A 26,246-nucleotide genomic window follows, 5' to 3' on the forward strand; every position below is an offset into this window, starting at 1 on the left:
ATTTTGGGGGCAGTGTGCCGCATTCTCCGTGGATAGTCATCATTAGTCCCATAGAGGAGTCCCTCCCAATGAGATCCTCCCACTGAGTGTCAGCACCAGAGGGACTATCTGTAGTGGCCTCATCTCCCTGGCCCCATGGGAAAGGGCTCCCCCTCGGGGAGAAGTGATGACAACCAAGGATTTGTCACAGGTGCCATAACCATTCAGGAATGCATCCGTGACCACCTGGGCCTGAGGCCACAGTGGCCAAAACGGTTCCCCCGCCACCATGCTCTCTCTGCTGGCCCACTAAGGAAGGTCATTGGCCACAGACCTTGTAACTTTGAGAACCTCCTTTATTGCGTCGAAGTACTGGGGTCACTAACCCCTTAGCAGCCACTGCTGGGATCGCATCCACAGTCTGGCAACTGGCACAGAAAAAAAGCAGGAAGCCATGAGACCAAAGTGGCGGGAAGACTGTCAAGGCTCTGGAAAAGCCAATCCATTTGCCAGACACTGGTGACTCTTTCGGGTGGAAAAGCCTTCACAACACGTGCGTCCAGGACTGCTCTGATGAATTGGAGCTTCTGCATTGGTATTACATGGGACTTCTGCATATTCAGGGTGAAGCCCAAACCATGAAACAGAGAGTAGGTTTCATCGATCGGAGTCAATACCTGCTCCGGAAACCTTCCTCGGATCAACCAGTCATCCAGGTATGGGAGTATGTTAACACTGCATCTCCTGAGGTGATCCACCACCACTGCCATCAGCTTGGTGAAAACCCTGGGTGCAGAGACCAAGCCTAACAGGAGCACCTTCAATTGAAATAAGTGTTCCAGATGACAAATCTCAGGGAGCGTCTTTGCTTCCGATGGATCGGCACATGGAAACAATTACCCTGAAGTTGTAGAGCCTGGAGAATTTCTTTTAACATAACCATCCTGAACTTGTCTTTCCTCAGAACTTGTTCAATACGGTGGGGAGTCATAATGTCAAAAAAAAAATGTCGACAGACAAAAATGTCGACAGAATAATGTCGAAAAAAAAAATGTCGACGTTCGTTTTTTTTAATTATATATTTATTTTAGGGGTTCGGGAGTAAAAAAAAGGGAAAAATAAAAAAAAATCAAAAAAAGGGGGTCTGGGGGGGAACCCCCCCATTTCGAAAAAAAAATGCATTGAAAAAAAAAGTCGACTTTTTTTTTCGACATTTTTTTTTCGACTTTTTGACTGTCGACATTTTTGTTGTCGACATTATGACTATAAACCGTTCAATACCTTAAAGTCCAGGATGGGACAAAGTCCTCCTCCTTTCTTGGGTACCAGAAGGTAGCGAGCGTACCAGCCTGATCTCCCTATGCTTGGGTGGCACCTCTACTAAGGAACCATTCAATAACAGGGCTCTCAGCTCCACCTGGAGCACCTGTCCCGGTTGTGGGGGAGGTGGTCTGCCAGGTGGTTTCTTTAGGAATGGTACACAGTTCCACCATCTGACAAGCTGCAAGGCCCAGGCGTTCGAGATTATTCTCCTTCCACCAGTCCCAGTGCTCGGAGACTCTCCCTTCCACTGGAAAAACATGCACAGGGAACTCAAAGTGGCTTAGCAGGAGCTGCCATCCCTGCTGTAGTCTGCTGGCCCCTCTGCCCTGTCCCGAACGAGAGAAACGCCTCTATCCTTACCTGACTTGTGGGAGCTGTGTCATTCTTACAAACCAGACATACCGTCTGTAACTTCTACCACTAGAGGAAAAGCTGAACGGTTTCTTGGCAAGTTCAGGCACAGCTAGACATATCGACTTGGAGGCTAATTTGCAATCCTTCAATTTTTCCAAAGTGTCTACTTTCGGGCCGACCAGGTGCTCACCATCAAATGCTACGTCGAGAAGTTTTACTTGGACATTAGGTGAGAACCCTGAACTGTGGCGGTAAGCAGACATCCACAGTACCGTTGACCTACCCATGGCATGGCCTATGAAATCCAAAAGAGGTGATGGCTGGAAGGTTTGGAATTAATCTAACCTCTGGTATTGCTCTGGGCAACCCTCCAGACCACCATTCTTCAGCCTGCTAAGCCATTACAGAAGGTGAAAGACAATCTGCAATTCAAGCTTGGCCCCATCCCAAAAGGTGCAGTCCAGCACGAACTGCAAGGTGAAATTGCTGCATACCCGCCGCAGCCTTTTGAAAAAACTGGTGCATTTGCTCCTTGAATGCCTCCAACTCTTCCGTCGGGGGGACCCAGAGCCAGGCTGGACTTAACCTGCTCCTCCGAGTCAAAGGTGTGTTTGTGACAGTGGCGTCTCCTTTTTGTGGGAGGATGAGGATGGTGTGAACCGCTTCAGGAATGTGAATGATTCTTAGTATTATTAAAGTGCATGTCTCCTTTTTGGGTGTGGGGCCTTCAGTGTCTTGGACATACGGCCTGGCTATTGAATGCACCAGGGACTTTGACAGAGGTCGACCTCTCCCTTAAAGACTTCCGGTTCATCTGCTAACAGGAACCACGCTGCTCGACATCTTAATCCCTCCCCAGACACCACACCATGTGGGTCGGTGATGGACATCTTCGAGCCGCAGTCCTGACACGTTTGAACCCCAACGCTTTAGGGCTGACATCTCAACGAATCAATCAAACCCCTTTTTTTCTCAAGATAATATTCTGAAACAAAGCGGGCTGTGTGCAGAAAAAGGAACTGGGCTACGGAGGAGCATTGACATAATATAGATAGGGCTGTTAGGTAGAATTTCATTTTCGTGCAATATTCTCCCCACTTATGAGTTGCCCAGCACTTTTTGCTGGACCATTTTGGTAGTATCTTTTTGGAGTCATGTTTTCCTTCATTTTTTAAAGGCATCTATAATCTATTATTGCAGAACACAGCAGTTTTTGTGCAGTGTTGCTGGGAGCTCTTTGAGCTCTCCTTTTTATTTTTCCTTGTGATAACTATGGTTTCCAAGGACAGGGGGATACTTTTTAATATGTCTAACTTTATTTTGTGGAATCAGCACGCACAACCCACCTTTTGTTGAGTGCGGATGGGACACAATGTATCCCTTTTTCCACTTCTCCTTTAACTTTCTGTTGGAGCTGCGGTAAGGGACACATGGTTCACCATGGACCTAAAATGGTGTTTGTTTTTTTGTCAACTGGATGGTTTGTCATTCTTGAGCCTTCTTCTGCCGTTCTGGGTGGTGAAGGTCCAGCTGACACTTGTCTTTGCTGGGCTCCCATTGGGAACCCTGCCCGACGACGCCAGCTAGTGCCCAAAACTCTACAGGTCTGTGTCCTCCAGTATGTATGCTTGAATCCAGTTCTGACTGGGAGCTCTTCGAAGTCAGTAATGCGAGGCGGACAACAGTTTGATTATTTGTTGTCCTATGCCATTTCATTCTTAAAGAAAACATTCAAAAATGCATCACTATCCTTACTCTGCTGAATATTTCCCTGCCTTACCAAAGCTAAGGGAAAACACTAATACAGGATAACTGGCCCTCACACTAAAACAAAAACACAAAGAAAATATATGGCAATACACTATCACATGAAAAACATTCACGGTTTCTGAATAACCTTATGAAGTCCTGGATGATTTCCCTTGCCCAGGATTCAAGATCAGGTCTGTTAGTGTTCAACCAAAGAAAGAAATGTTTCAAATCAGTTCTTGATGTTTCAAAATCAAGGTGAAAGTTTGTTAACCAAGGTTCCACTAGCGAGTCCCTTCGCTGGGTGAAATATCCACTTTTGGCAATCCCAGCCACAGTGCTTTGTCACCTCCTCAAGAAGATTTGCCACAGTTCAAAAGACATGCAATATCCACAACTACTTGTTTAACAGTAAATATTCTCTTGGTTACAGGTTTAGGCTTCACAATGGTATATTTGTCAAGATGACTTCTTAGTGCTGCTGCTTCAACTTTAACAGCTTCACTTGGTTTATAGTGATTATGTCGAAACAAAAAAGGGTTGACATGCAAAACCATTGAATACAAACCAACGACTACCAAAGCATAGACAACCTATATTTTACATGTAAAAGTGCAATTCCATCTAAACCAGTCCATCCACAATATACATGAACTGGTTTCAATGGAAATGCACTTTTACATGTAAAAAGTAGCATTTCGATGCTTTTTATGTAACTTTAAAACGTTACATGGCGCCGTCCAGTGCTGAAATTTCAGCACTGACCAGCTCCTTGTGACGTTTTAAAGTATTTTTGTATATTGGAGGTTAGGGGAGTTCCCCTCCCCAGGCCTCCCGAACACCACCCCCCCCAACCCTTACCGTAATGTAACACTTAATCTAACCCTAGCCCCAACCCTAATGTAACCAAAGCCCCAACCCTAGCCCTAACCCTAATGTAACCCTTGAGCTAACCCTAGCCCTAACCCTAATGTAACCCGTAATCTAACCCTAACACAACCCTAACACAACCCTAACCCTAGCCCCAACCTTAACCATAACTCTAATGTAACCCTTAAGCTAACCCTAGCCCTAACCCTAATGTAACCCGTAATCTAACCCTAGCCCAAACCCTAACCCTAATCTAACCCCTAATCATAACATTACATTTCGATGGATCCATCGAATTTTCTTCAATGAAATAGCCATTCTATGGAATGGTATTTCGATGGAAAAAATGTGATGGTTTGGTGTTGGATGGATTGTCATTCGATGGAATGACTGGATACCCTTCACTTCTACTTAATTCTCTAGGAGAACAGTTATCTCTGTCTCTGAGTGCTCCACTTCATTTAGACTACTACAATGTTGCATCCACTGACAACCAGATATACCACCACAGCTTCAGTACTTTGGACTACTAACAAAGCTTCAGTGATTTGTACTTTTGTACAGGCTTCATCAAGATAAACTTCAAAGTACTTCAACAACTTCAAGAAGGCAAGGCACTCTTCCTCTGAATAACTCTTCAGAAGGGGCAGCCTCTTTGCCCGTCTGCCACAATAACCTGGGTTTGCCTTTGTGATTCACTTCTCTCTGCCTTCCACAGACTCTGGCCCTACATGCTGTGTCCGCTTCAAAATAGTATTTACACGCAGCCAGATTCCCTTCCCCAAATTTACCTGTACATTTCTGTCAGTTATCAGTCCAATTAATTTCCCAGAATCCTTGGTGCCACTCTTAGCTTCAGGTAATGCTTGCACACTTGTATCTTAGGCCAATTTACTTATCAACTTCACTGTATAATCAGATTGGTTCTTAACTCTGAGAAAAGGTTGGTTTCAGTTTTAACATGGGGAGACTTATGAAAGATAGAGTTCAGTTCTACTTTGGGAATCAAGGCACACACAACCATTCTTTCATGTAGTTTTCACAAGTTAAAGGTTGTAACACTTGTATTGTCAAAGTTAAGTAATTGGTAATGGTTTCAGCAGTGTTCCCTCTCCTTAATTAGGGACACGCAACCACTCCTTCAAGTAATAACAGTCTTTTAATGATTGAACAATGGGGTTAAGCATTGGTGCTTCTCACGCTAGTAAAAAGACCTTTAACGTTCTATGCGAGTGCTACATTTCCATTGCTCGGGTATTTTAATTGCAACAAATAACTTCTTCTCACTTAAAGTGTTACGCGAGTGAGCAGGAAACTGGATACTGTTGCCGGCAATTCTCACACAAGGTGTTAGTCCTCTGTGCTTCACTCAGACACTAGCTCTGCAGGTCGCATTGCTTTCCCAAATTCTGTGACAACTGCTACTGCTTTTGCCTCGCTGGGGACCCATACCCTTCTCCAGTAAAGGGTGTCTCTGGTCCGGCCACACGTTCAGGAAGCCCTTCATTCGTAAGACCTGCGGCTTGACAAATGCCTCTTGCCTCTGTCTCCTGCACTTCCGCAGCTTGCCAACCACAGCAATTAGGCTCAAAGGGGGGTGGGGGAGGGGACAGCTCTCCTGAACATCATCTGCTGCGCAGCCTCTGCACTTCATAGTTAGGGGGAACATTACCCTCTTCTTATTCTTCGACTTCTGATTTGGTTGCCAGCCTTCTTCCTTCTGCTAAAACTGCTACTACTGCTACAGCTTGCATTCCAGTCACAGTTCCAGCTCCTTCCAACTGCCTGCACCTGAGGGGGCCCTTTTATGCCTCCCAGGTTCCTTCAGGTGTGGGCTGTTCTGCTTCATTGCCCGACTACTGCTACAACATGCCCCTAAAGCCCTCTTCCTCGTTCCAGTACCTCTGGGATCATAGGACTTGTAGTCCCTTTCAGTAAAGTTAGTTCGTTCAACAAGTGAGTTATTTTTAAGGTTTGATTTATTTGCCTTAAACTTATTAAAGGATGGACTGTTAGAATTACAGAGGAAGACATTTGATTCAAGGCATTTTCTCTAGAGCCTGTTATAATTTACCTTAGGGAGTAAGGAGGGTATTTATTCTTAAAAGATCTTTCTACTGACAAAGTTTGCTCAGTTTTAACAGAGCTTGTACCCCGGCTCACAGATCTTATATGTGGGCCAGGAACACTATAATGGCAACATAAAAAGTACCTCCTTTCAGCTGACAAATACTGTGTCTTATCCCACAGGATCTCCTCACCACCCTGTGCCCTGTCTCCTCCCAGGTGATCCTTCCACAGTAAACCACCCCAAGGTCAGGAAGTGTCTGCATTTCCCTGGCCACCTGTGAGGAGACTTTAGGTACGCTTTATTTTGTGAGGGATCCGTAGGATTCTTCACAGAGGCCAATTCTGCTGGCCCTTCAGTGAAACTGTACCACTCTGAGACGTCTCCCCTTACAAGTCGGGGACCGAGAAACATAGAAACCTGCCGCCTGACAACCGTTGCTGAATCAAAGCCTGTGTTTAGTCCCAATAAGTGAAGATTGTCTGCAGGCGCCCTATCGGAAGAAGCTGACCGCCTGCTCCCTCCAAAAGTTCTTTCTTCTGCCTCCAGGCCAAGAATATGAACAGGAGCTGCTGTTGCCTCATCGCCATGAGAGTGATCCATATTAGGTTCAAGCGCATCCTTGGGTTGCAATTTTCAGAGGAAATCTCACCCTTAAATACAGAGCCCTTGAGCAAGGCATCATTCATGCACTGTGGGGGAGGGGGCTTCATGGAAGAAACAAAACAGTCAACCCTCAATGAAGCTATAATGGGGTGTCATCCAAAAGAGACTTAAGCTCAATTTCAACCTCTGAGACCAGGCATCAACAACAGCAACATTAACAGCAAGTTGATTGTGGAATATAACACCATTTTATGTAATGTATTTCTCTTGGGTGAAAATATAGCTGTATATCAACCAACCTAAACTCCTTAAGGAATTTCGTCATTGTGATGGTTTTTTAAAACCACTGAGGAGCGGGCAAGGGATTTACCCTGCAGTGAATATGGGAGAGCATTGAAATGGCCAACTAGGATCAGACAACCCGAGCATAAGGAAGCAATCAGGAGAAGGAGTTCTAAAAGTAAATTGTTCAGTTTCGAGGATAGGGGTGTATAACGAGATTAGAGTTATCAAATGCCAGAACAAGAAACCCCTGCCTATCAAAAACATTCAGTTTGGGCATCTAAGGATCATCTTCTTGGAGAAAGGCAAGTCTGTTGCGAAAAGGATAACCACTCCCTTTTTCTTCTTGCAGCTAGATGGAGACACTGAAGGGAATTACTGCTTGTAATTTTGGCAATGCTCAAGCAGAGGGCATACATTCCTTTCTGTTTTATCGAAGTATAATCCCGTGACATTCAAGGGAACTGTGGAAATGTCAGAAATTCCAGATAAATAGATCACCGTCGCTCCAGAAACAAACCACTAATGCCATGTGGGGATCAAGAAGATATACCTTCTTACCAAGTATTAACACGTCCCATGTATTAACCATGAGAGAACCATGAAATGGATCAAGAATAATTGCCACCAAATATTACCCATAACGAAAAGGGAACCCTTCCTCACCTTACTCCCTCTATCCCACACTACCACCTAAGTGGCCAACCGCCCCATTATACTAGGGGCCAAATCACAAATAAAAGCAATCACGTAATCTTCCCAGGGGACCCTCCATGTCCATGGAACAACACACAGTCAGAGAAATTAGTGGGAGCTACCCTAAAAAGTCTTCAGGCAGACCCAAAGATATGTTGAGAAGCAACCAATGTCAATCATCCAAAGTATCAGGGTGCAGGAACAAAGCAATGCACAACTAACGCAAACTTCCGGAAACAGAACAATGTTAATTCAACCAAAACATTTGTAGTGGGCTGAGCAGATGCAACAGTTAAAATAACAGCAACTCAGAATTTTTGTTCCTCCCCCTGCTCGATCTCAACCTGTCCATGCCGATTTTCCTCATGTGTAGAGCCTTACCTGCTCTTGACCAGCCCAGATATACCCTGCGGATGCCAGTATCCTTTGCCAGAGATGTCAGGGCTGCCTCTGACAGCTCAGGCTAATTTGGATGAAGGAGGGCTCTGAGTCCTTTAGAGAAGAGACTAATCATGAGCAGTCATCAGGAAAAGAAGAGCAAATGGGAAAATAATTTATGGCATATTTATAGAGCCAGATGGTCACCTCATGAAGGGATCTGTGTTTAGCTAAAGTTGATTGTACACAATCCTGAAATAGAACGATATCAGCATTCTTAAATTAAACTTATGGTTATTTGCTGTAGGCCTTCAGGATTCGTTCCTTCATCTAGTAGAGGTGAACCCGCATAAGGACAGCCAGAACTAAGCCTTTCTGCTGCAGGACTGATGAGAAAACCCTGTGGGTCATATCCAAAACTAGGTTTGGAAGAGAAAGTAATCACAACAAAAAAATGTCCAGTTCTGGCCCCTGGACCTCTTTGGGGGTACCCCATATGCGAATGCTATTCCATCTGCAACAGTTTGCTGCATCCTCAAGCTTGGTTTGCAGAAAATGTCAACTTTTCCATGGCATCAACCACATTGGTAAGGTTTCTGGGTTGGCGTAGCATTCTCCACTTCGATATGCCTTCTTGCTTTTAGCACCTTTTTCCTCCAAGGACGACACTTCCATGTTAGTTCAGCAACGACCCAGAATCTTCCTTGGTATCCAACAGGTAGTGGTGGTGATAGAGTCTGGTAGCCAGCACATCCATTGCCAGGTCTTGGTAAGGTGGCTCAGGAACTTGGGGGACTGGCCAACTCAGCTTTTTTTATTTTATCTTGCACAGCCATAACAATAACAAAATGTCTGCTTTTGAAGCCCTTGGATTACTTGCCCATTGCTGCTGAGTGGGCGGTGGTTTGCAGAAGTCAAACAATATCACCAGCCTTATTGAAAGACCCAGTGGCCATTAGGCATGCTGAGGTTCAAACAACTCAAGTTCCAGGAGAAGGAGTTCTAAGGATGTCCCCAAGTGGGTAGGAGGACTAATTAACACCTAGTTTGGAACAAAGTTTAGACAGAGTGGGAAGGTGAAATCCACAATTCAGTTCTGGAACAACAGGCTTAGTAAGATCATTCAGCTTCTAGGAGACCCAACAGGAAAAGCATTCCCGTTCAACCGTGCTCGACACCGGTAAGCTGAACTTGGACAACAGACTTACCACAATCACACTCCATTGCCCACACAAGGTGTACAAAACAACTTTAATCCAGGCATAAATCTTCTCAGTCCCCACTGTGTGCTCCAGTAAGGAGGCTTTGCAGATAAACCAAGCACACCGAGCACTGTGGTGGGGTAAGCATAGCAAGGCCCTGTGTTGTGCCTCTGCAGTCAAACCCTCAGCTCGCCACAGAGGCCCTCCACCTCCTATACAACATTATGCAGGACACTTCATGTTCGTTCCTGGTCAATATATCCCTACCATTAGCAGGGTTGCCCAGGCTCAACTACATCAACTGTGGATGCAGGATCAAAGGAGGTACGGTAGGCTGGAGTGGCTTATTCATGTGCGGATGAGCCCAACCACAGCACTGGAGACCTTGTGGTTAACGCCCACTCACTCAGCACCATTCCTTCCTTGGTTCTATGGCGTGAGGATCTGGTCACATGGGCAGCCAACTTCAATCACATGGCCACCCAGGAGACCCTGATGTTTTCAAAACAGAGTAGCCACTGAATCCACGCAGGCGCTCCGCATGGTCACAGCATTTCCAACAAACTTCTAGGTTTGTGAACAGCTATCCACTGCACTGGACACCGGCAGAGTTGGCAGAGCCCAGAAAAGACAGATTACACCTCCACCATGATCTACATTTGACCATGTCACTCTTATCTGTAGCATGTATTTGTTTAAAAGTACCGATTGGCAAATAAAATTAGGCCACACCATAGTGACCCGATACAACCATGAGGATTAACGTAACTTCATTAATTTGCAGAGGCTCTCGTTTATGGGTTTTTAAAGCCTTCTCACGCACCCATTTGGACAGAGAAGCAGTGTCTTTCTAGGCACTGTCTATGAACTGGAGGTACTTCTCATTCAGGCTTGGGTGATCTAATCCAAAGAATCAGCTAAGCAAATTGCTGCAGGGGCTTTGGATCTTTGCTCTTCAGACACAGCCACATAGGCTTTCTTTTGGGCGATTTGCAGCACCAAGACTTCACTTATTTTTTAAATTATATAACAGGTGTTTTTACAAGTTAAAAACATATTTTCATGCTTCTGCAATTTCTCTTTAGTTAAATGCAAAGAAAAAAACAAATTCATGCTGAAAGGGAAAGTGTTTTGTTTTTATGTGTACAATTGATTACCTCATAATCGGTTGTGATTTGTATGGCTCCATCATACGTTCCTTCCAGTTCCTTTGCAATTAACTTGACTCGGAACACGGCATAGTAACCAGACGTTAATATGACCTGCAATTAGTCACATGCATCCATCAATCCAGTGCAAAAAAAGAGAATGACATCTAGAGAGTAGATTAACACTTTGTAAAAATAAAAAACAAATTCAGAACTTAAACTTGAAAAACGTCATGAATGTTAACATTGGGATAATCAGGGCTCTAATGTATGTGTAGTGCTGCCTGCATTATAATAAAAAAAACAGAGGATGTAAAAAAAGGCAACGGTTCAAACACTGATAACCAACTATATTTTACATCATCACATGTAGCAAAAGTGGTCTGCGAGTCCTTTATAGCAAAGCTTCTCTTTGGGTAAAACCTTTTGTCAGCAAAAGGCGAAAATTTTGCTAGCTTGCCGGACATAATGTAACTTCATGAACAAGCAATACTGCAAGATGAGCAGTCATTGGTAATGCCAATAAGCATGGCTCAGTAGGCATACAGGGTACCATTTTTTATAAAGCCCCGATCGGACAAAAAAGCCTTAATCTCTACCTGCTAGCAATGCTAATGCTGGCTAATGTAAATTTGCCACTGGAGAGAATTGTCAATGTAGCTCCCGGTTTACTCTCCTGCCTTATTTGTACTATAATTTCTCTGACCAGCACCCATCATGCATGCTCCGAAAATCAACCAGGTCTAATTTACAAAGCCTGATTTACAATGGATTGTGCTGCTTTCTTGTGGCCTTTTTCCTCTAAATCATTCAAAAAGGAGGAGATCGAAGGGGCTGATGGCTAAGAATTGAGCAGTTGGAGAGTGATGTGAGAATAAACAGAACTTTCACATGCATTACAAGCAGTGCAATGTAGAAACACACCTGAATACATTGTCAAAATTGGCAGATACTAGGAAAATCACCAAGGCAACCATGCCCTGATAATACAATACTGCAATTAATTCAATGGAGAAATGACTTACCAGTAATGTTCTATCTATGGATTATTCTCCCGCAAATTCCTCATGAGATCAGTACCCCTTCCAGTGCCAGCTGTTCGGAACGGGAGCGTAGTGCATCTCGACTCGGCAGTGGATCTGCCTCGACTCAATGCACCGGTCGTCGGCTACCGACGTGATGTCAGTCGCTACGCCCCTGTACCTCAGTCTCCCCTACCCCCGAGCTCAGTCACTGTGGAGGAAGACCAAAAAACTGACAAACAGCCAAAACTGTTACAAAAAAGTGAAACTACTTTTTTTTTTTTAGATGAGGGACAGGAATGTTAGAAAATCACACTTGTGAATGGCAAGAAGTTGAACAATTAGAAACACCTGCTTATTGTGGGAAATGCAGAAAGTCAACATTTAATACAGGCACTTTCAATGTGGGGCCGAATGGGAGGGTGATGAGGAATCTGCAGGAGAAGAATCCATAGAAAGAACATAACTGGTAAGTAATTTCTCCTGCAATGGAATGCTTTTCTCCCACAGATTCCTCACCAGATAGACTCCCAAAAGCAGTACGTAGACTGGTGGCAGGATGGAAGTCCCTATACCAGAAAGTTTGGAAGCACTGCTCTTCCAAAGCGAGCGTCAGTCCCCACTTGATACATCCAAATAATAATGCTTGTTAAAAGTGTGCACTTTCAAGGACACCATCTTAAAGAAATTGAGAAAGGGAGGCTTGCATGATAAAGCCTGCAGCTCACTAACCCCTCTGGCGTATGCGATTGCCACTGAAAAGGCAGTTTTCAGCGTGAGTAGACTCAAAGAACACAAATGCATAGGCTCAAACGGAGCTGCCATAAGGAAGGATAAGACTAGAAGGCCTGATCAGGCTATTGACGGAAGGAAATCCATCACTACCGTGGTGGGGCAAGAGATGGGGGTCGATCCTGCGTTCCCTACACCACGCCTCAAATCTTCATCTAAAGGCATGCAGAGATTGTGTAAAGAGTCTGCGTGCAGCCAGCAACATCTCAAGCACCTCTTCCGCAAGGTCTCAGTCATCATAACTCATCCTCTCAAGAACAACGCATTTAGATTGAGGGATTCCGGGTTCAGGGGAAGTACCTGACCTTCCAACTGGGATAGGAGGACCAGCCACTGAGGCATACAGTGAGGCAGGCAGATGGCCAAGTCCAGTAGTTCCGGAGACAATTTTTTCCTCACCCAATCCGGTGCTTTCAAGTTCATGGTCATCTGAAACCTACTCAACCTCCTTTGAACCCAGGGGTTGACGGGAGGCGGGGGGAAGGTATAGTGAAAGTCGAAGACCCCACTCAACCAGTAAACCATCCCCCAATGCGCCTCTCGCCAGGAATTGCCTCAAACAGAACTGTTTGCACTTCCTTTTGGGCCACATCGCAAACAGATCCACTGATGGGGTACCCCACTGAATGAAGATCGAGAACTTCCTGGCAAACCTATGCATGCGAGACCGGGCTCTGCCTGCTCTGAGCATCCACGAGTCTGTTCTCTGTCCCCGCCAGATGCACTGCCAAGACAGATCTGGTTCTCCAGTAACCAGAACCACAGCTGCATCGCCTCCTTGCACAGGGGCAGGGAACGGACACCTCCCTGCTTGTTCAGGTAGTACATGACCATTGTGTTGTCCATCATAATCGGGACATATTTTCCCACGAGGGAGGGCACAAACGCTTTCAGTGCTAGTCTGATAGCTCGCAACTGCGGCATGTTATGGCCAATAACTCTCCAAAGCTGACCAAAGATCATCGCATTGAGTCCCCCAAACCTTCAATGACGCATCAATGATTACCCTGGCCTGAGGCCACGGAGGTCAGAAGGGTTCCCCCACCATCATATTCTGACTAGTGGTCCACCAAGAAAACTTGTTGGAAACCGACAGACACACTGAGAACGTCCTTCAAGGAGCCAAAGTACTTGGACATGTGATGAATCCAATGGAATCATCACGGATTCCCCGGCGGTAACCTCCTCCCATGTGGCCAGGGGACGGCAGCCGCTACCGGATACTGAAAGTGGGGGCGGTTATATGAGGGATGATCACATGGAAGGAGACAACTACCGGGGAGACGTTTTGACTTCATTGGACAAGATGCTGCATTCCCACTTTTCTCATGAAGAAGACCCTCTAAGGCCAGAGTTTTAATTGCCTATTGTCATTCCAGTCAGGCCCCCACCTTTCACCCAAACACCCACAACTCACACAACACCTTTTGTTTCTGATGTGCCTTTATGTGAAACCTCTAAGACAAACCGTCTAAGAGCTAAAAGTTCAATGTCATTCATGGGCTCCAACTCGCATAAACACTCAGGTACGAGGACGAGGATGAGGGAGCTTGTGCAAAGTGACAGGAGCTTGAAGAACATACAAGCTAGATGTTTTTCCAGGTCTTCAGTGCGCTGGACATTTAAAGATGGCAACTGCACTAGTGAATCGAGCAGTGCAGGAGAAGACGTTGAACCCCATTCTGAGGCTCAAGAACGCGACGCACATGGAAAGGCTTACGGGAATGGAGAAGGCCGCCGGGGCAGAAGGAGAGAAGCCGCGTCCGAACAGTAAGGGCTGTGGAGATTCTGGTAGCCATGCAGGAGCTCCTGGATGTCGGACTGCTCGAAGAGACAGAGCTCTTCAGTCTGGACCGAAAAGGAAAGCCGGTATGTGACCGCTGAACCGTACAGGGCCGCTGGAAGAAATGTCTGCACACTCCAACGTGGAAAGCGGATGAAGGAGCCACACCGCAGAGGCACGAGTGGAATCAGAGACACTGGAAGAGACCGTTGAGTCAGCCCAAAGCCAGACCCGGGCCGTTCCAACAAATGCTTGAATGGTACGAAATTGCTGATGCAGAAAATACTCAAAGTTTGTTTGAATGCAGACAAGGCAAAGTACAAAGGCAAATCCCAATCAAGCACAGATACTTGAGATGCCAGGGTGGGGAAGAGTTTGAGCAAATATTACCATAGACATATATAGCAAACATCTCACAGTATATGTTATTGTGGTATAACCAAAGAACTGTGAAATGCATAAGAAGTCCTGGCAGGCGAGTATACCAGGTGATCTGAAAAACCATAAAATCTGCAGAGTTAAAAGAAATTCTACAGAAAGACCGTTACAGAACTTACTGCTTAAACAAGAACTTTGTGAGTCCAGTGAAGACACAAAAGGAACTGTTAGCTAAAGAGACATTTTTCCCATCCTATTTAAGAATGCTGGGGAAGGGGACCTCCCTCTTTATCCAAGGCTCTTTACCTTGGAGAACATTTTTGTTGAAGTCATTCTTACACTTTTGATTTTGAACACTTTTGATAACATCAAGTTAAAGACATTTCCTTGTACCCTTTGCTGTTTTATTTGCAGTGTGAGGGTGAGGATAGGACATTTCGGACACAAGGAGGGATTTTCAGTAAATGGCATCCTGACAGACCGATCCTTAGTTTTGATTTCTAGGTAGAGAAATTCCTTTTTACAATAGAGCCAAAGAGATATTCTTTCAATCCATTGTTTAATAAAAGCATGAATACCTTTTGTCTGAATCTCATTTCTGACCCCTTACAGACCACCAAATCCTTAGTAGCCACTGCAGAGAATGCATTTTCAGCCTGGCCTCTCGCACCTGAAAGATGCAGGATGCCATGAGGCCCAGAAGGCGGAGGAAGGAGACCCCTGGCAAGATGGAGTGCCTCTGGAATAGATCGCCCATCTGTCTTACACTGGTGACTCTCCTCTGGAGGAAAAGCCTTCCCAACTCCGATGAACGGAAGCCTTGCAAGTTCATCAGAGTTGGACTTCCAAAGATTCAGGGATAAGCCCAGCCTGTGCAGTAGCGAGCCAGTGTTCTCGAGGTGAGTCTAAACTTGCTCTGTTGACTTCCCTCGGATCAATCAGTTGTCCAAATATGGAAACACATGGATGCCCTCCTCAGGTGCGCTGCTAATACTTCCATCAGCTTGGTGAAGGACCCTGGGAGCAGAGGTCAACCCAAAGGGGAACACCTTGAAATGGTAGCCCTTGTCCCCTATGAGGAATTTCAAATTCCTGTGCCGGGTGTGGATAGGCACATGAAGTACGCATCCTGAAGATCGAACGATACCAACCAATCCTGAGACTGTAGAGCTAGGATAATCTCTGAGCGTCACCATATTGAATTTGTCCTTCCTCAGGTACTTGTTCAAGGCCTGAGGGTCGCAGTTCTCCTCCCTTCTTGGGTACCAGGAAATACTAAGAATACCAGCCCGATCCGCTCAGCTCAAGAGGTACCTCTTCCAGGGCACCCTTCAATAACAGGTATTCTGTTCTTCCTGGAGCTTCTGTCCCGGTTTGATTGGGGGTGCGGGGAGGGGGCCTATCCGGTGGTTCACCCTAATGGCAGACAACCCCACTGAATGAGCTGAAGAGATCAGGCATCAGAAGTAATTCCCTGCCACTGGAGCAAATGCTACGTCAACTGTCCTCCAACTGGAGCGCTGTGAGAGGGGAAAATCAAAGCGTCTTCAGAGGCTTGGTCGCCCCTGCCTTTGCCTGTTGACCTTTAGAAGCCCCTCTGCCACTTCCAGAGCGTGAGAAACACTTCTGCCCTTGCCTGGCCGGTGGGAGCTGTGCTCTCCTGCCATAAGGAGCATACCACCTTTAGCCCCATGACCTAGAAGCTAAACTGAAGGCATGTTTGGTCAGCTGCGCAGCTATGCATAAGGATTTAGCAGCGATTTTGGTTTCCTTAAATTTTTCTAAGGAATCGTTGGCTTTCTGGCTGAAAAGAAGATCACCCTTGAAGGGTATGTCCAGAACTTTCACTTGGACATTAGGTGAGAAACCAGATGTTTTAAGATAAGCCTGCCTTCTTAGCGTTACTGCTGACGCTATAGATCGGCCCACACAGTCGGCGATGTCCAGGCCCATTCGCAGCAACTGTCTAGCAACCTCTTTCCCATCCTCCATTACCTGTAAGAAGCCCTCACACATCTCTCCTTCTGGGACATACTGTGCAGCATTTTCACTTGCTGTCCATAGACCGAAGGAGTATAACAAAGTTACTTACCGTAGGGACTACCTTACTCCTATTCCATAGTCCCCTTTCCTCCATACTTTTGGGACATTCTGTCCTGCGGGACGGGACCAGAGCACTTTTGTAAAAAAGCATCAAATTGAAAAACGTGACTTCTCTTTTTACGTGAGGTACCGCACACGGCCGTCACCCTGCGCATCACCTTTAAGTCCTTTTCTATCGCCAGGTCTGAGACCATTTAAGCAATAATAGCGGATACGTATTAGAGGGGACGGCGGGCGGGTGTATGGACTAGGAATAAGGTAGTCACTACTGTGAGTAACTTTGTTATACTCCTACGTCCCGTCCCCTTTCCTCCATACTTTTGGGAGATTACCAAGCACTCCTCACAGGAAACGGGTGGATGGAACTCCAGAACCTCCTGCCCAAACTGAGTATCGGCTCTGGAGCTCATGTCTAAGCAGTAATGCTTACAAAAAGCTGATGGGGAATACCATGTAGCTGCTCTGACAATGGTTTCCCAGGGAACATATTTCTGGAAGGCAACGGCAACTGCCTTACCCCACACCAGACGGGCATAAATAACCTTTGGAGGCTGAAGGCCCTGAACAGAATACGCCTCTGAAATACAGGAAGCAATCCATCGGAAGATAGTTGCTTTCGAGGGTGGCTTTCATTTCAGATCTCCAAAGGTCACAAAAAGCTGGGAAGAGCTCCTAAGTTTAGATCTTCGGTACAAATAAAACTTTAGAGCTTGTCTAACATTCAAATTATGCAATATCCTCCCAGCATCTGAGGCCGGGTCTGGAAAGAAACTGGGTAAGGATATAGACTTGTTCAGATGAAAATCGGATACCAGCTTTGGAAGGAAAGAAGGATTAGTCCGGAGGACAACCTTATCCTTGTGAAAGGTGAGGAATGGATGTTCTACAGACAAGGCCTGAAGCTCAAGTCACTGCAATCAGAAAAGCCATTTTCCACGAAAGGAACTTCAAGTCCACCATAGCCATGGGCTCAAAAGGCTTATGGCATAAGGCAGTGAGGACCACATTCAATTCCCACTTTGGGTGCGGGTTGCGCACTGGTGGATAAAGATACAATAGACCTGCAAAGTGTCTTTTAATGACAGGGTTTGTCAATGAAAAGGAGCAAAACTCAGTGGACAGGTAAGTGGCGATAGCCCACAAATAAATCCTACAAGACATGCATGCCTTAAGTTGCCAGATGAGAAACGAATGACAGGACCGTGTTGATGGTAGCTTCTCTGGGGTCCAGCTGCTTAGCTAGACACCAGTGACAGAACCAGAGCCATTTGCTCCCATACTGGGACCTTGCTGTAGGTTTTCTAGCCACCTGGATAATAAACATATTATCCGCAGACAAGTTGAAACTTTCTAAAGATTTGAACTCAGGCACCAGGCCATCAAGCTGAATGATTGTGGGGAGGGGTGCCAAATATGCTGATCACACTGGTGAAGCAGGTCGGGAATCAGCGGAAGCCTGATTGGCGAGCAGACTGACAGATGATGAAGCTCCGAAAACCAGAATCTGGCTGGCCACCAGGGACTATGAACAGGAGAGTGCAATTTGTCGTGTTCCTGAGCTTGCATAGCGCCCGGTGAATCAGAGGAAGAGGTGGGAAGGCGTAGGCACTCATGTTGTGCCATGGAATCTCGAGAGCATCCGCCAGGGAAGCAGCTCTGGGCCCGTTCCTGGAAGCATAAAGAGGAATTTTTCTATTTGATGACGTCACAAAGAGGTCCACCTCTGGAGTGCCCCAATGGCGAGAGGATCTCTGTGTTTAGTTCCCACTCGTAGCTGACCACCGCTCGTCGGCTGAGAGAATCTGCAGTCACATTTAGTTGGCCCGGAATGTGCACTGCCAGCAGCCAAACACTGTGCTGAATGGCCCATTCCCAAAACTGAATGGCTAGATCTACAAGGGGAGGTGACTTGGTACCTCCATGCTTGTTGATGTAAAACACGGATACCACATTGTCTGTGCGGATGCAGGCCACCTTGTTCACAATCACTGGCTTGAAAGCTTTGAGCGTCAGGAAAATCGCCAGAAGCTCCAGATAATTTATGTGATATTGTCTGTCCTGTGGCGGCCATAGGTCGAAAACCTGAAAATGATCCAACGTCGCGCCCCACCTTGTAAGGGAGGAGTCCGTCGTAATGCTTGTTTGAGGGGAGGGCTCCTTAAAAGGAGCACACACTGACAGTTTGCTGGAAGATGACCACCATATGAGATCTGTCAACATGCAGGGTTGAACTGGAATCATTTTGGTGTCCGGGTCCACCGCGTGAAGCCAGGAGCTCCGAAGAGCCATCTGCTTGAGTCGCATCTTGAGACGAGCAAGGGGAAGTGCAAGCACGCGCAAAGCCATGAGGCCTAGAAGCCTCTGGAACCACCAGGCCGACATGCTCTCTGAATGAAAACCTGACACGTGGTGAACAGATCCGCCATTTTGTCCACAGTCAGGTACACTCTGCAGTCGATTGTGTTCCAACGGAAACCCAGGAATATCAAGGCAGAACAGGAGCTGGATTAGAGACTGAAGGTTGCTCAAGGCTTTCACTGGACAAGGACTGCGCAGAAGCCAGTCGTCCAAATAGGATACACATGAATACCCTGTAGCCACATTGCAGTCCAACGGCCACCAGCGAAAATCCGGGAGGAGCAGCGAGGGTATTGGAATCCTGACCAAATGAGATTGTGCCACCTTGGTCCCAAATGGCCACCAGGTGGAGCTGGAGGTAAATGGGGACATAAAGGTACGCATTCTTGAGCTCTAGTGAACACACCCAGACCCCTCGCACAGGGATTCCGCTATGTACGCGGGAGTTTTATTGGAAGATCTCCCTCCAACGCGACAACCGATACTTCAATGCCTGGTGACAGAGTGCTGCAAGACGCGCACGCATGCCAGCGGTGGTCAGGCCCCAGGCACTCAAGATAGAGTGCATGTGGGTCCGAGGTCAGGAACGAGCGGTCGCATGAGGCACATCTTGTGAATCCTCCTGCAGCCGACATGCCTCTGAGGGAGGCGAGGCACCGAAGGGAGATTAATAAGATTGAAAAACAGCGGGGAGCAAGCGGAAAGTTAAAAAGTCTCTGCAGCTAGCTACCCGGTCTGACACCGTCTGTGCAGAAAAAGGGACTGGGGTGAGGCGCCGGAGGGAGGGCATTCCCACGCCCGGGGCCACTATACTAAATTTAAAGGGGAAGCTACATTTTTCACTGCCAAAAGGTTACATGTTGGGGGACGCCCACAAGGATGGAGGAAAGGGGACGGGACGTGAGTATTATGATTGATGGGTCAACAGACACCACTTCTTTTGAGCATGCAAATATTTATGCCCGTTATATATTTTTTTGTAATTCTTTTTATTTATTTTCAACAGGTGAAAAACAGATCCAGTAAACATAACCCCCTCTCCACCCTCCTCCCACGTTCCTGTTCTCCTCCTCTCCCAACTACCCCCCCTCGTACCTCCCTCAGGGCCAATATAAGCATCTATCTGGTAGTAGTCCGAGCTTGAGCATCCTGACTAGTGTTAATCCAACAGTTTTAGGCACTGGGGGCACCATTGGCACTATAATCTTTTTGTAGGAAGGGCAACACCCCCCTCCAGTCTCTAGCAAACTTGTTCATTGCATATGTTGCTCATTCCAGCGCTACAAGGTCCCAAGCCATACAGAGCTAGTCTTGGATTGTTGGGATGGCTTCTCCCTTCCATCGCTGTGCGATGAACAGCATTGCTGCAATTGTAAGCATTGTTTGTGCCTTCCTTTGCCCCCCCGACCTCAACCTCCGTGGTCTCCCCCCCATCCAACCCCAGTAGTATCTCCTCCAGAGACACCTGTGCCCGTTGCACTAAGACCTGAGCCTGGGACTCCTTTATCTCCCTCCAAAACGGTTAAATTTCTGGCCATTTCCACCAAATGTGGGACCAAGTGCCCTCCTCCCAACACCCTCCCCAACAATCCTGCGAGATCCAGCGATAAATCTTGTGTATAATGGGGTATAATGCCACCATTATAATAATTTAAAACAGAATTCCTGCAATTGTTATGCCTTGGCCACCTTTGGTATCCGCCTCCACAGCCTCTCCCAGTCCTCCCCATCTAATTCCCTCTGCATCATTCCCTCCCAGCTTTCCATTAGAACCATATTGCCCGGGGTGTGCCCTCATCCAGGATCTTATGGAGGTTTGATATGAGGCCCTTTGCACCATCGTGCGTTGACATTTTTAAAAAGGGGTACTTTGGCGTGTGGCCGCTGCCTTGAACTCTGGTTTTTGGAGCTAGTGCTGTGTCTGAAAATATTGCAACCTCTCCCGCTCTCCCACCCCGAAACATTGCTTGCACCCGGTAAAGGGTCAAATGGTTGGGTCCTGGAACATATCCTGTAGCCTGTGACATCCTCCTTGCCAGTGTGTGAACGCCTCTGGTTCTGTTTCTGGGGAAAAAAGTCTGGATTATTGAAAAAGGGGGTGAAAGGTGATGGGAAGGTCGTGATCCTGAACCTTCCTGGCAATTTGTCCCATTTGCCTGGCATTCATTCCGTTATGACACTGTTATGACCTGTGCCTTGGCCTATACTAGCGCAGCAGCTACAGCACCTCCCCAGGTCATGCCTCACCACTGCCCAGTCCATATCCACCCACTGTTTCCCCTTGAGTCCCGAAAAACATTCCTCTATAATCCGCAGTTGCTATTGCTCGTAGTACAGTTGGAAATTAGGGAGCGCCATCCTTCCTTCCCTTCTTGGGGAAGTCAGCAGGAAATACTAATCCTTGGTCTCTAGCCTTCCTATATAAAATTACTTGTGATTTTCCCCAACTCTCCAAAGAAGCTATTCGGGACTGCTAACAGAATGGCCTGGAAGAGGTAAAGCAGCCGAGGGCGCCGCACCATCTTCAGTGCTGCTATTCAGCGCACCCATGAGATCCTATGAGTCTTCCAATTTTGGAGGTTCGCTTTGAACAGGAAAGACCGCTCCACTCGGTCGAAGGACTTCTCAGCGTCAAGTGATAGGAGGACCGAGGGAGTTGAGGTTTTGTGTGCTTTTTCTGTGTGCCACACATCTGATGTTAGGGAACATCTTCCGCCTGTGTACAAATCCCGACTGGTCCAGGTGAATCGGATTCGGGAGGAGTCTCTCTAGCCTGTTGCCCAGGATTTTAGTATATATTTAGGCATACACATTTATCAGTACTATTGGCCTGTACGTCGTACACCTAGTGTGATCTTTGATGGGCTTGGTGAGGAGGGTGATTTTTGCCTCCTGCATGGATGCTAGATTCTACCGGTTTACTGAAAACTATTGAATAAACTAGTGTGGTGCGGGACTAAGACTCTTGCAAATGAATTGTATTGTGCACCCATGAAACCATCTGGCCCACAAGCTTTATTTGGGGGAAGGGCCACTATAACCCTCCTAACCTCATCCACCGCAATATCCTGCCTCAACGCTTCCCAACCTCTGCTCCCATCGAAGACAGTTGGATCCTGTCCAGGAAGTCTGTCTGCAGCAGACTAGATGGGCTCTGGAACGAGTAGAGTTCCACATAGTAGCTGACGAAGCATTCCGGAATTTTCTCTGAGGGAATAGCAGAGTTTGTGATCATCCGTTATAGCAGCAAAGGTATTGCTACGCGTTGCCCCCCTCAAAAGCTGCGCCAGGAGCAAGTCTGTCTTATTGGCCTTCGCTGGTGGACGAAGTTCAATGACCTCTGTGCCCTCTAAGTTCTAAGGACATTAAGCTGGACCACCGCCTGGAAGTATTCCTTCATTGTCCTCCTCGAGTGGTCTTCGGCCCCTTGTTTCCTGTTCTCTTACACCTCGACCTCCAGTTGGAACTCAAGCAGCCTCATTTGCCTTTCCCTCTGTGCCTTTGCGACTATAAATTCCCCCCTAATTGTGGCTTTAAACACGTCCCAACGGATGCTCTCCCTCCTGTGTCCGCGGCTTTGCTATCCTCCAGCTCCCCCATTATGACCGGGTCCCGTACTGCAACAACTCTCCCGGTACCCTCCAACCCCAGATCCCCAGCCTGCGTCCTGAAAGGCGCAAGTCCATGGTGACCATTGCATGGTCTGCTATTCGAAGTGGGCCAACCTCAATGTCCTCCACTATTCCCAGCGGGAGGCCGACACCCACACAATCGATTCAGGATTGTGTTCGATGTACACTGAAAAGGAAAGTAAACCCTTCCCTGTCCCACATTCATGTCCCTCCAAGTGTTCCTTTGTCCCAGCACTTGATGACTGATGACACCCCCCCCACACCGCTATCTCCCCGTGAAAGCTGCTCCCCGAACTTCTGTCCTGCTCCCGGGACAAGGCCAGATTAAAGTCACCCATTAGAATTATGGGACCTTTCGCGAACCCCTCATGAATATTCAGTAGTTCACGCAAGAAAGCTTCCTGCCCTGAATTAGGTGCATATATTGAGGCCAGCGTGTATGTGACACCCATATATTCCCCCCACTACTACTACAAATCTGCCTCCTCTATCCACCTTAAGAGTACTTTATCCTGAGATCCATTCCGTTCCAGATCGCCAGTGCCACCCCACTTTTCAAAGTGGGGCTGGAGGCGTGAAAGATTTGAGAATAGCCCTGTAGTTCAAGTCTTGCCTGATCTTTCCTCAAGCGGCGGGTCTCCTGTATTGCGAGTATTTCTGGGCCTGATTTCTTTGTAAAATGCTGTAATGTTTTCCTCTTGAGCTGGGAGTTAAACCCCTCTACATTGTGCGATGACAATTTTAATTGTTATCCTTCTTTCGTGCCTCCCTTCACTTCCCTCCCCATGGTACCTCGCCATCTCGCTCTGCCAGGGCACCCCCTCCTCAGACCCCCTCATCGTTCTCCTGATTCTCCCCTTGCCCTGTCCTGCTGTAGGCTCTTATGATAAGTCATTTATAATGTGCCTGTACACCATTGTTTCTAGGCGCGACAAGGGAGGAAAGACAGAGGGAGGACAAGACAAACTATCTTTCTAGGCCTTGTATCAATCAGATCGTGCAAGTACGACAAAGCCAATTGCAGGGGGAAGGGAGAAGGAAGGAGTCAGGGCAGCGCGGCTCTGGGTAAGTGCAAGGAGGCACTGGATTATACAGGTTACAGTTACATGTGCGTGATAGGTCCGGAGGCAGTGCAGGGGAGACTGATCATGGAGGAGCCTGGTACCCAGTGAGAATCTGAGGGCAACCAAGCAACCAGTCAGCGTCACAGACAGGTGGGCAACAGGGGAGGGAGAGATAGAAAGCACAGGAGAAAAGGAAGGTCTTGAGCTGCTTACGGAACTTTAGGTGGTCCGCTCAAGTATGAGAGGGACAGGAAGGCCGTTCCAGAGGGCGACACCTCTCCACTAGGAGAACCTTCTGACCCTCAGAGAGTTGGAGGTAAGCTGAGCGAAGGGCTTGGGAAGGAAGGTATTTTGGAATATAGAGTTGGATGTAGTGCGGGCCCTGGACCAAGAAAGCCTTTTGGACAATTCAGAAGCCCTTTCCTCACGCCTTATGGCCCCGGACTCCAACCTCTGGTGCCCTCCCTCCCCTCGAGTCTTCCCCTGCCCCCCCCTTCCTTTGCACGTCCCCAACTCTGGGCTGCCCCTCCCCCCCACCTCCTCCCACTTCTCATCTCTTGTCCCCTACCCACCCCAGGTGATTTCGCCCTAACAAACCAAGATGGAGCATCCTCCTGCGCTGCCACAGCCCTATTTCCTAGGTTCATAATCCACCAACACCTGAGCAGATCTGCATGTGTACACCTCTTCCCTCACTATTAGTCAGTCCTGCTACCGTCCCGTCTTCTCACACCCCCAACTGAATCAGGTAGCTCCACCATCCAGGGGCCGCTGGTTGTGAGTCTCTTTGTGGGGCCTTCCGGGTGTGCCGCCGCAACACGCAGCTGCTGGGTGTATTAGTTTGAGCCCCCTTCCTGCCAGGGCACACTGGCCCCACAGGAGAGCCCGGGCCAGACACACCTCCCCAACCACCTCAGCTCCTTGGCCCCTGGGACTTGGCCTCCTCTCCTAACACCGCTGGGGCACCGGAGCCTCCCCCTTCCATGGAAGTGCTAGGTGCCTCATAGCAGCAGCACCCCAGGCCCCTTGCCCCTTCAGTTCTTGCAGGAGCATCCTCCACCTAGCTCCTGATGGGGCCCTTGCATGCTGCCTGATCTCCCCGGTGTGCTGCTGTGCTGGAGTGTGAGAAAATCGATTGGAGCCTCTCGCTGCACTCTCCCTCCAGCTCTGCCAATGCCTTGGAACAGGGCCATCAGCCTCTCTTCTACTTGCTCACCTTCTTTCCTATATGTAGCCGGTCCCTGCCTCAATGAGCCACCTGAGCACCCCCTCTATGGAGCACAACTCTCCAGCCGCCCCCTCTTGCCCTCTCCGCTTCAGGGTTCCAGTGTCCTCAAGGCCTGCCGAGCCGATGCTCAGATGGCCCCCTCGCCCCGTTAGGTGCTCTGTTGTTCATTGCCGCTGCCTGCTATGATGTCGGGTGCCCTGCTGGCACACCGCTGTAGTGTGCACACCCACTTCACAGCAGACTGCCCGCCCGCTCCTCGGTATCCTGGCTGGGGCATCCTTCAATAGTCAGGCTGACTCTGGCTCCCTTGTCTGTCCTCCGGCTCAAGCCGTTCTGCCTGACCGGCCATGAAACCCCCACCCCCTCCCGCGGGGCACTGCTCAGTGCTTTCAAGCACTCTGTGTCCCCACCCCCTGGGGCGCTGGGCCTGCTGCATTGGTGACTTGGGCCTGCGGCCGGCCCCTGCACTTGCCTGGTCCCGCTTCTCAGTCCCACTGCAGCGCAGTCCGACTCGCCGAACATTCTGCCGGATTCCTGCCTGTTTGCTCACCGCCAGCCCGCTGGTTTGATAATAAAGTCGAAGTCTTGCCCGGTTTGCTCCAAAATTGGGTAATTATGGTTACGCTTTTTGAACAAATCGCAACTCAAAGATCAAGTGATTCAGCCACAGTAAGGGGTATATTGAAGGACCTCAAGCAGCTGAATCTTGTTAAACTCTTACATTTTCTGCTGTATTTTTATGGGAAGCTGAAATCTTTATCTGAAGGGTTGCAAAACAAAATACTAATGATTTGTCATGTAAAATGCAAGATAGAGCATTGCATTAAAATGGTGCAGGATATGTCTCAAGAAAAAGGAAGGCATGAGCAAAACTTTAGACAAAGTTACTGTTGGAAAATGTAATGGACTGCAACTGACCTCAATGGAGGTAGATGAAAATCAATTTCAGGTTATTCGACAGTCAGTATTGGATAATGGAGTAAAATACTTAGAAGTGCGTCTTTCCTCAGTGTCTTCCGAGGTAGTGCAGTGTCTCAGCATATAGGACAGCCTAGTCTAGCCAAACAAGTCTAAAATTCTTAAGTATGGAGTTGAGGATTAGAGTATAATTGGGTGGCATATATGTTCCAAGGACTTGCCAAAAAAGACCACCTGCAAGCCGAGTGGGCTGATATGAAGCTCTTGCTCCCAAATGGAATACCTTTTAGAGTCCTTAAAAAAAGTAAATGAA

The 26,246-nt window shown here is 47.6% G+C and overlaps 1 protein-coding gene across 1 annotated transcript in view; it reads right to left on the minus strand.

The window, feature by feature from the left end:
* Positions 1-26,246, minus strand: part of TMEM131 (transmembrane protein 131) — a 2,512,175-nt gene that overhangs the window by 1,381,354 nt on the left and 1,104,575 nt on the right. Inside the window, exon 18 of the mRNA XM_069636582.1 lies at positions 10,665-10,769. Within this exon, the coding sequence (XP_069492683.1) occupies positions 10,665-10,769 (105 nt within the window). The remainder of the gene's footprint in view (positions 1-10,664; positions 10,770-26,246) is intronic.

The sequence above is a fragment of the Ambystoma mexicanum genome, chromosome 7p (genome assembly GCF_040938575.1).
Source record: "Ambystoma mexicanum isolate Mex_15411 chromosome 7p, UKY_AmexF1_1, whole genome shotgun sequence".
NCBI lineage: Eukaryota > Metazoa > Chordata > Amphibia > Caudata > Ambystomatidae > Ambystoma > Ambystoma mexicanum.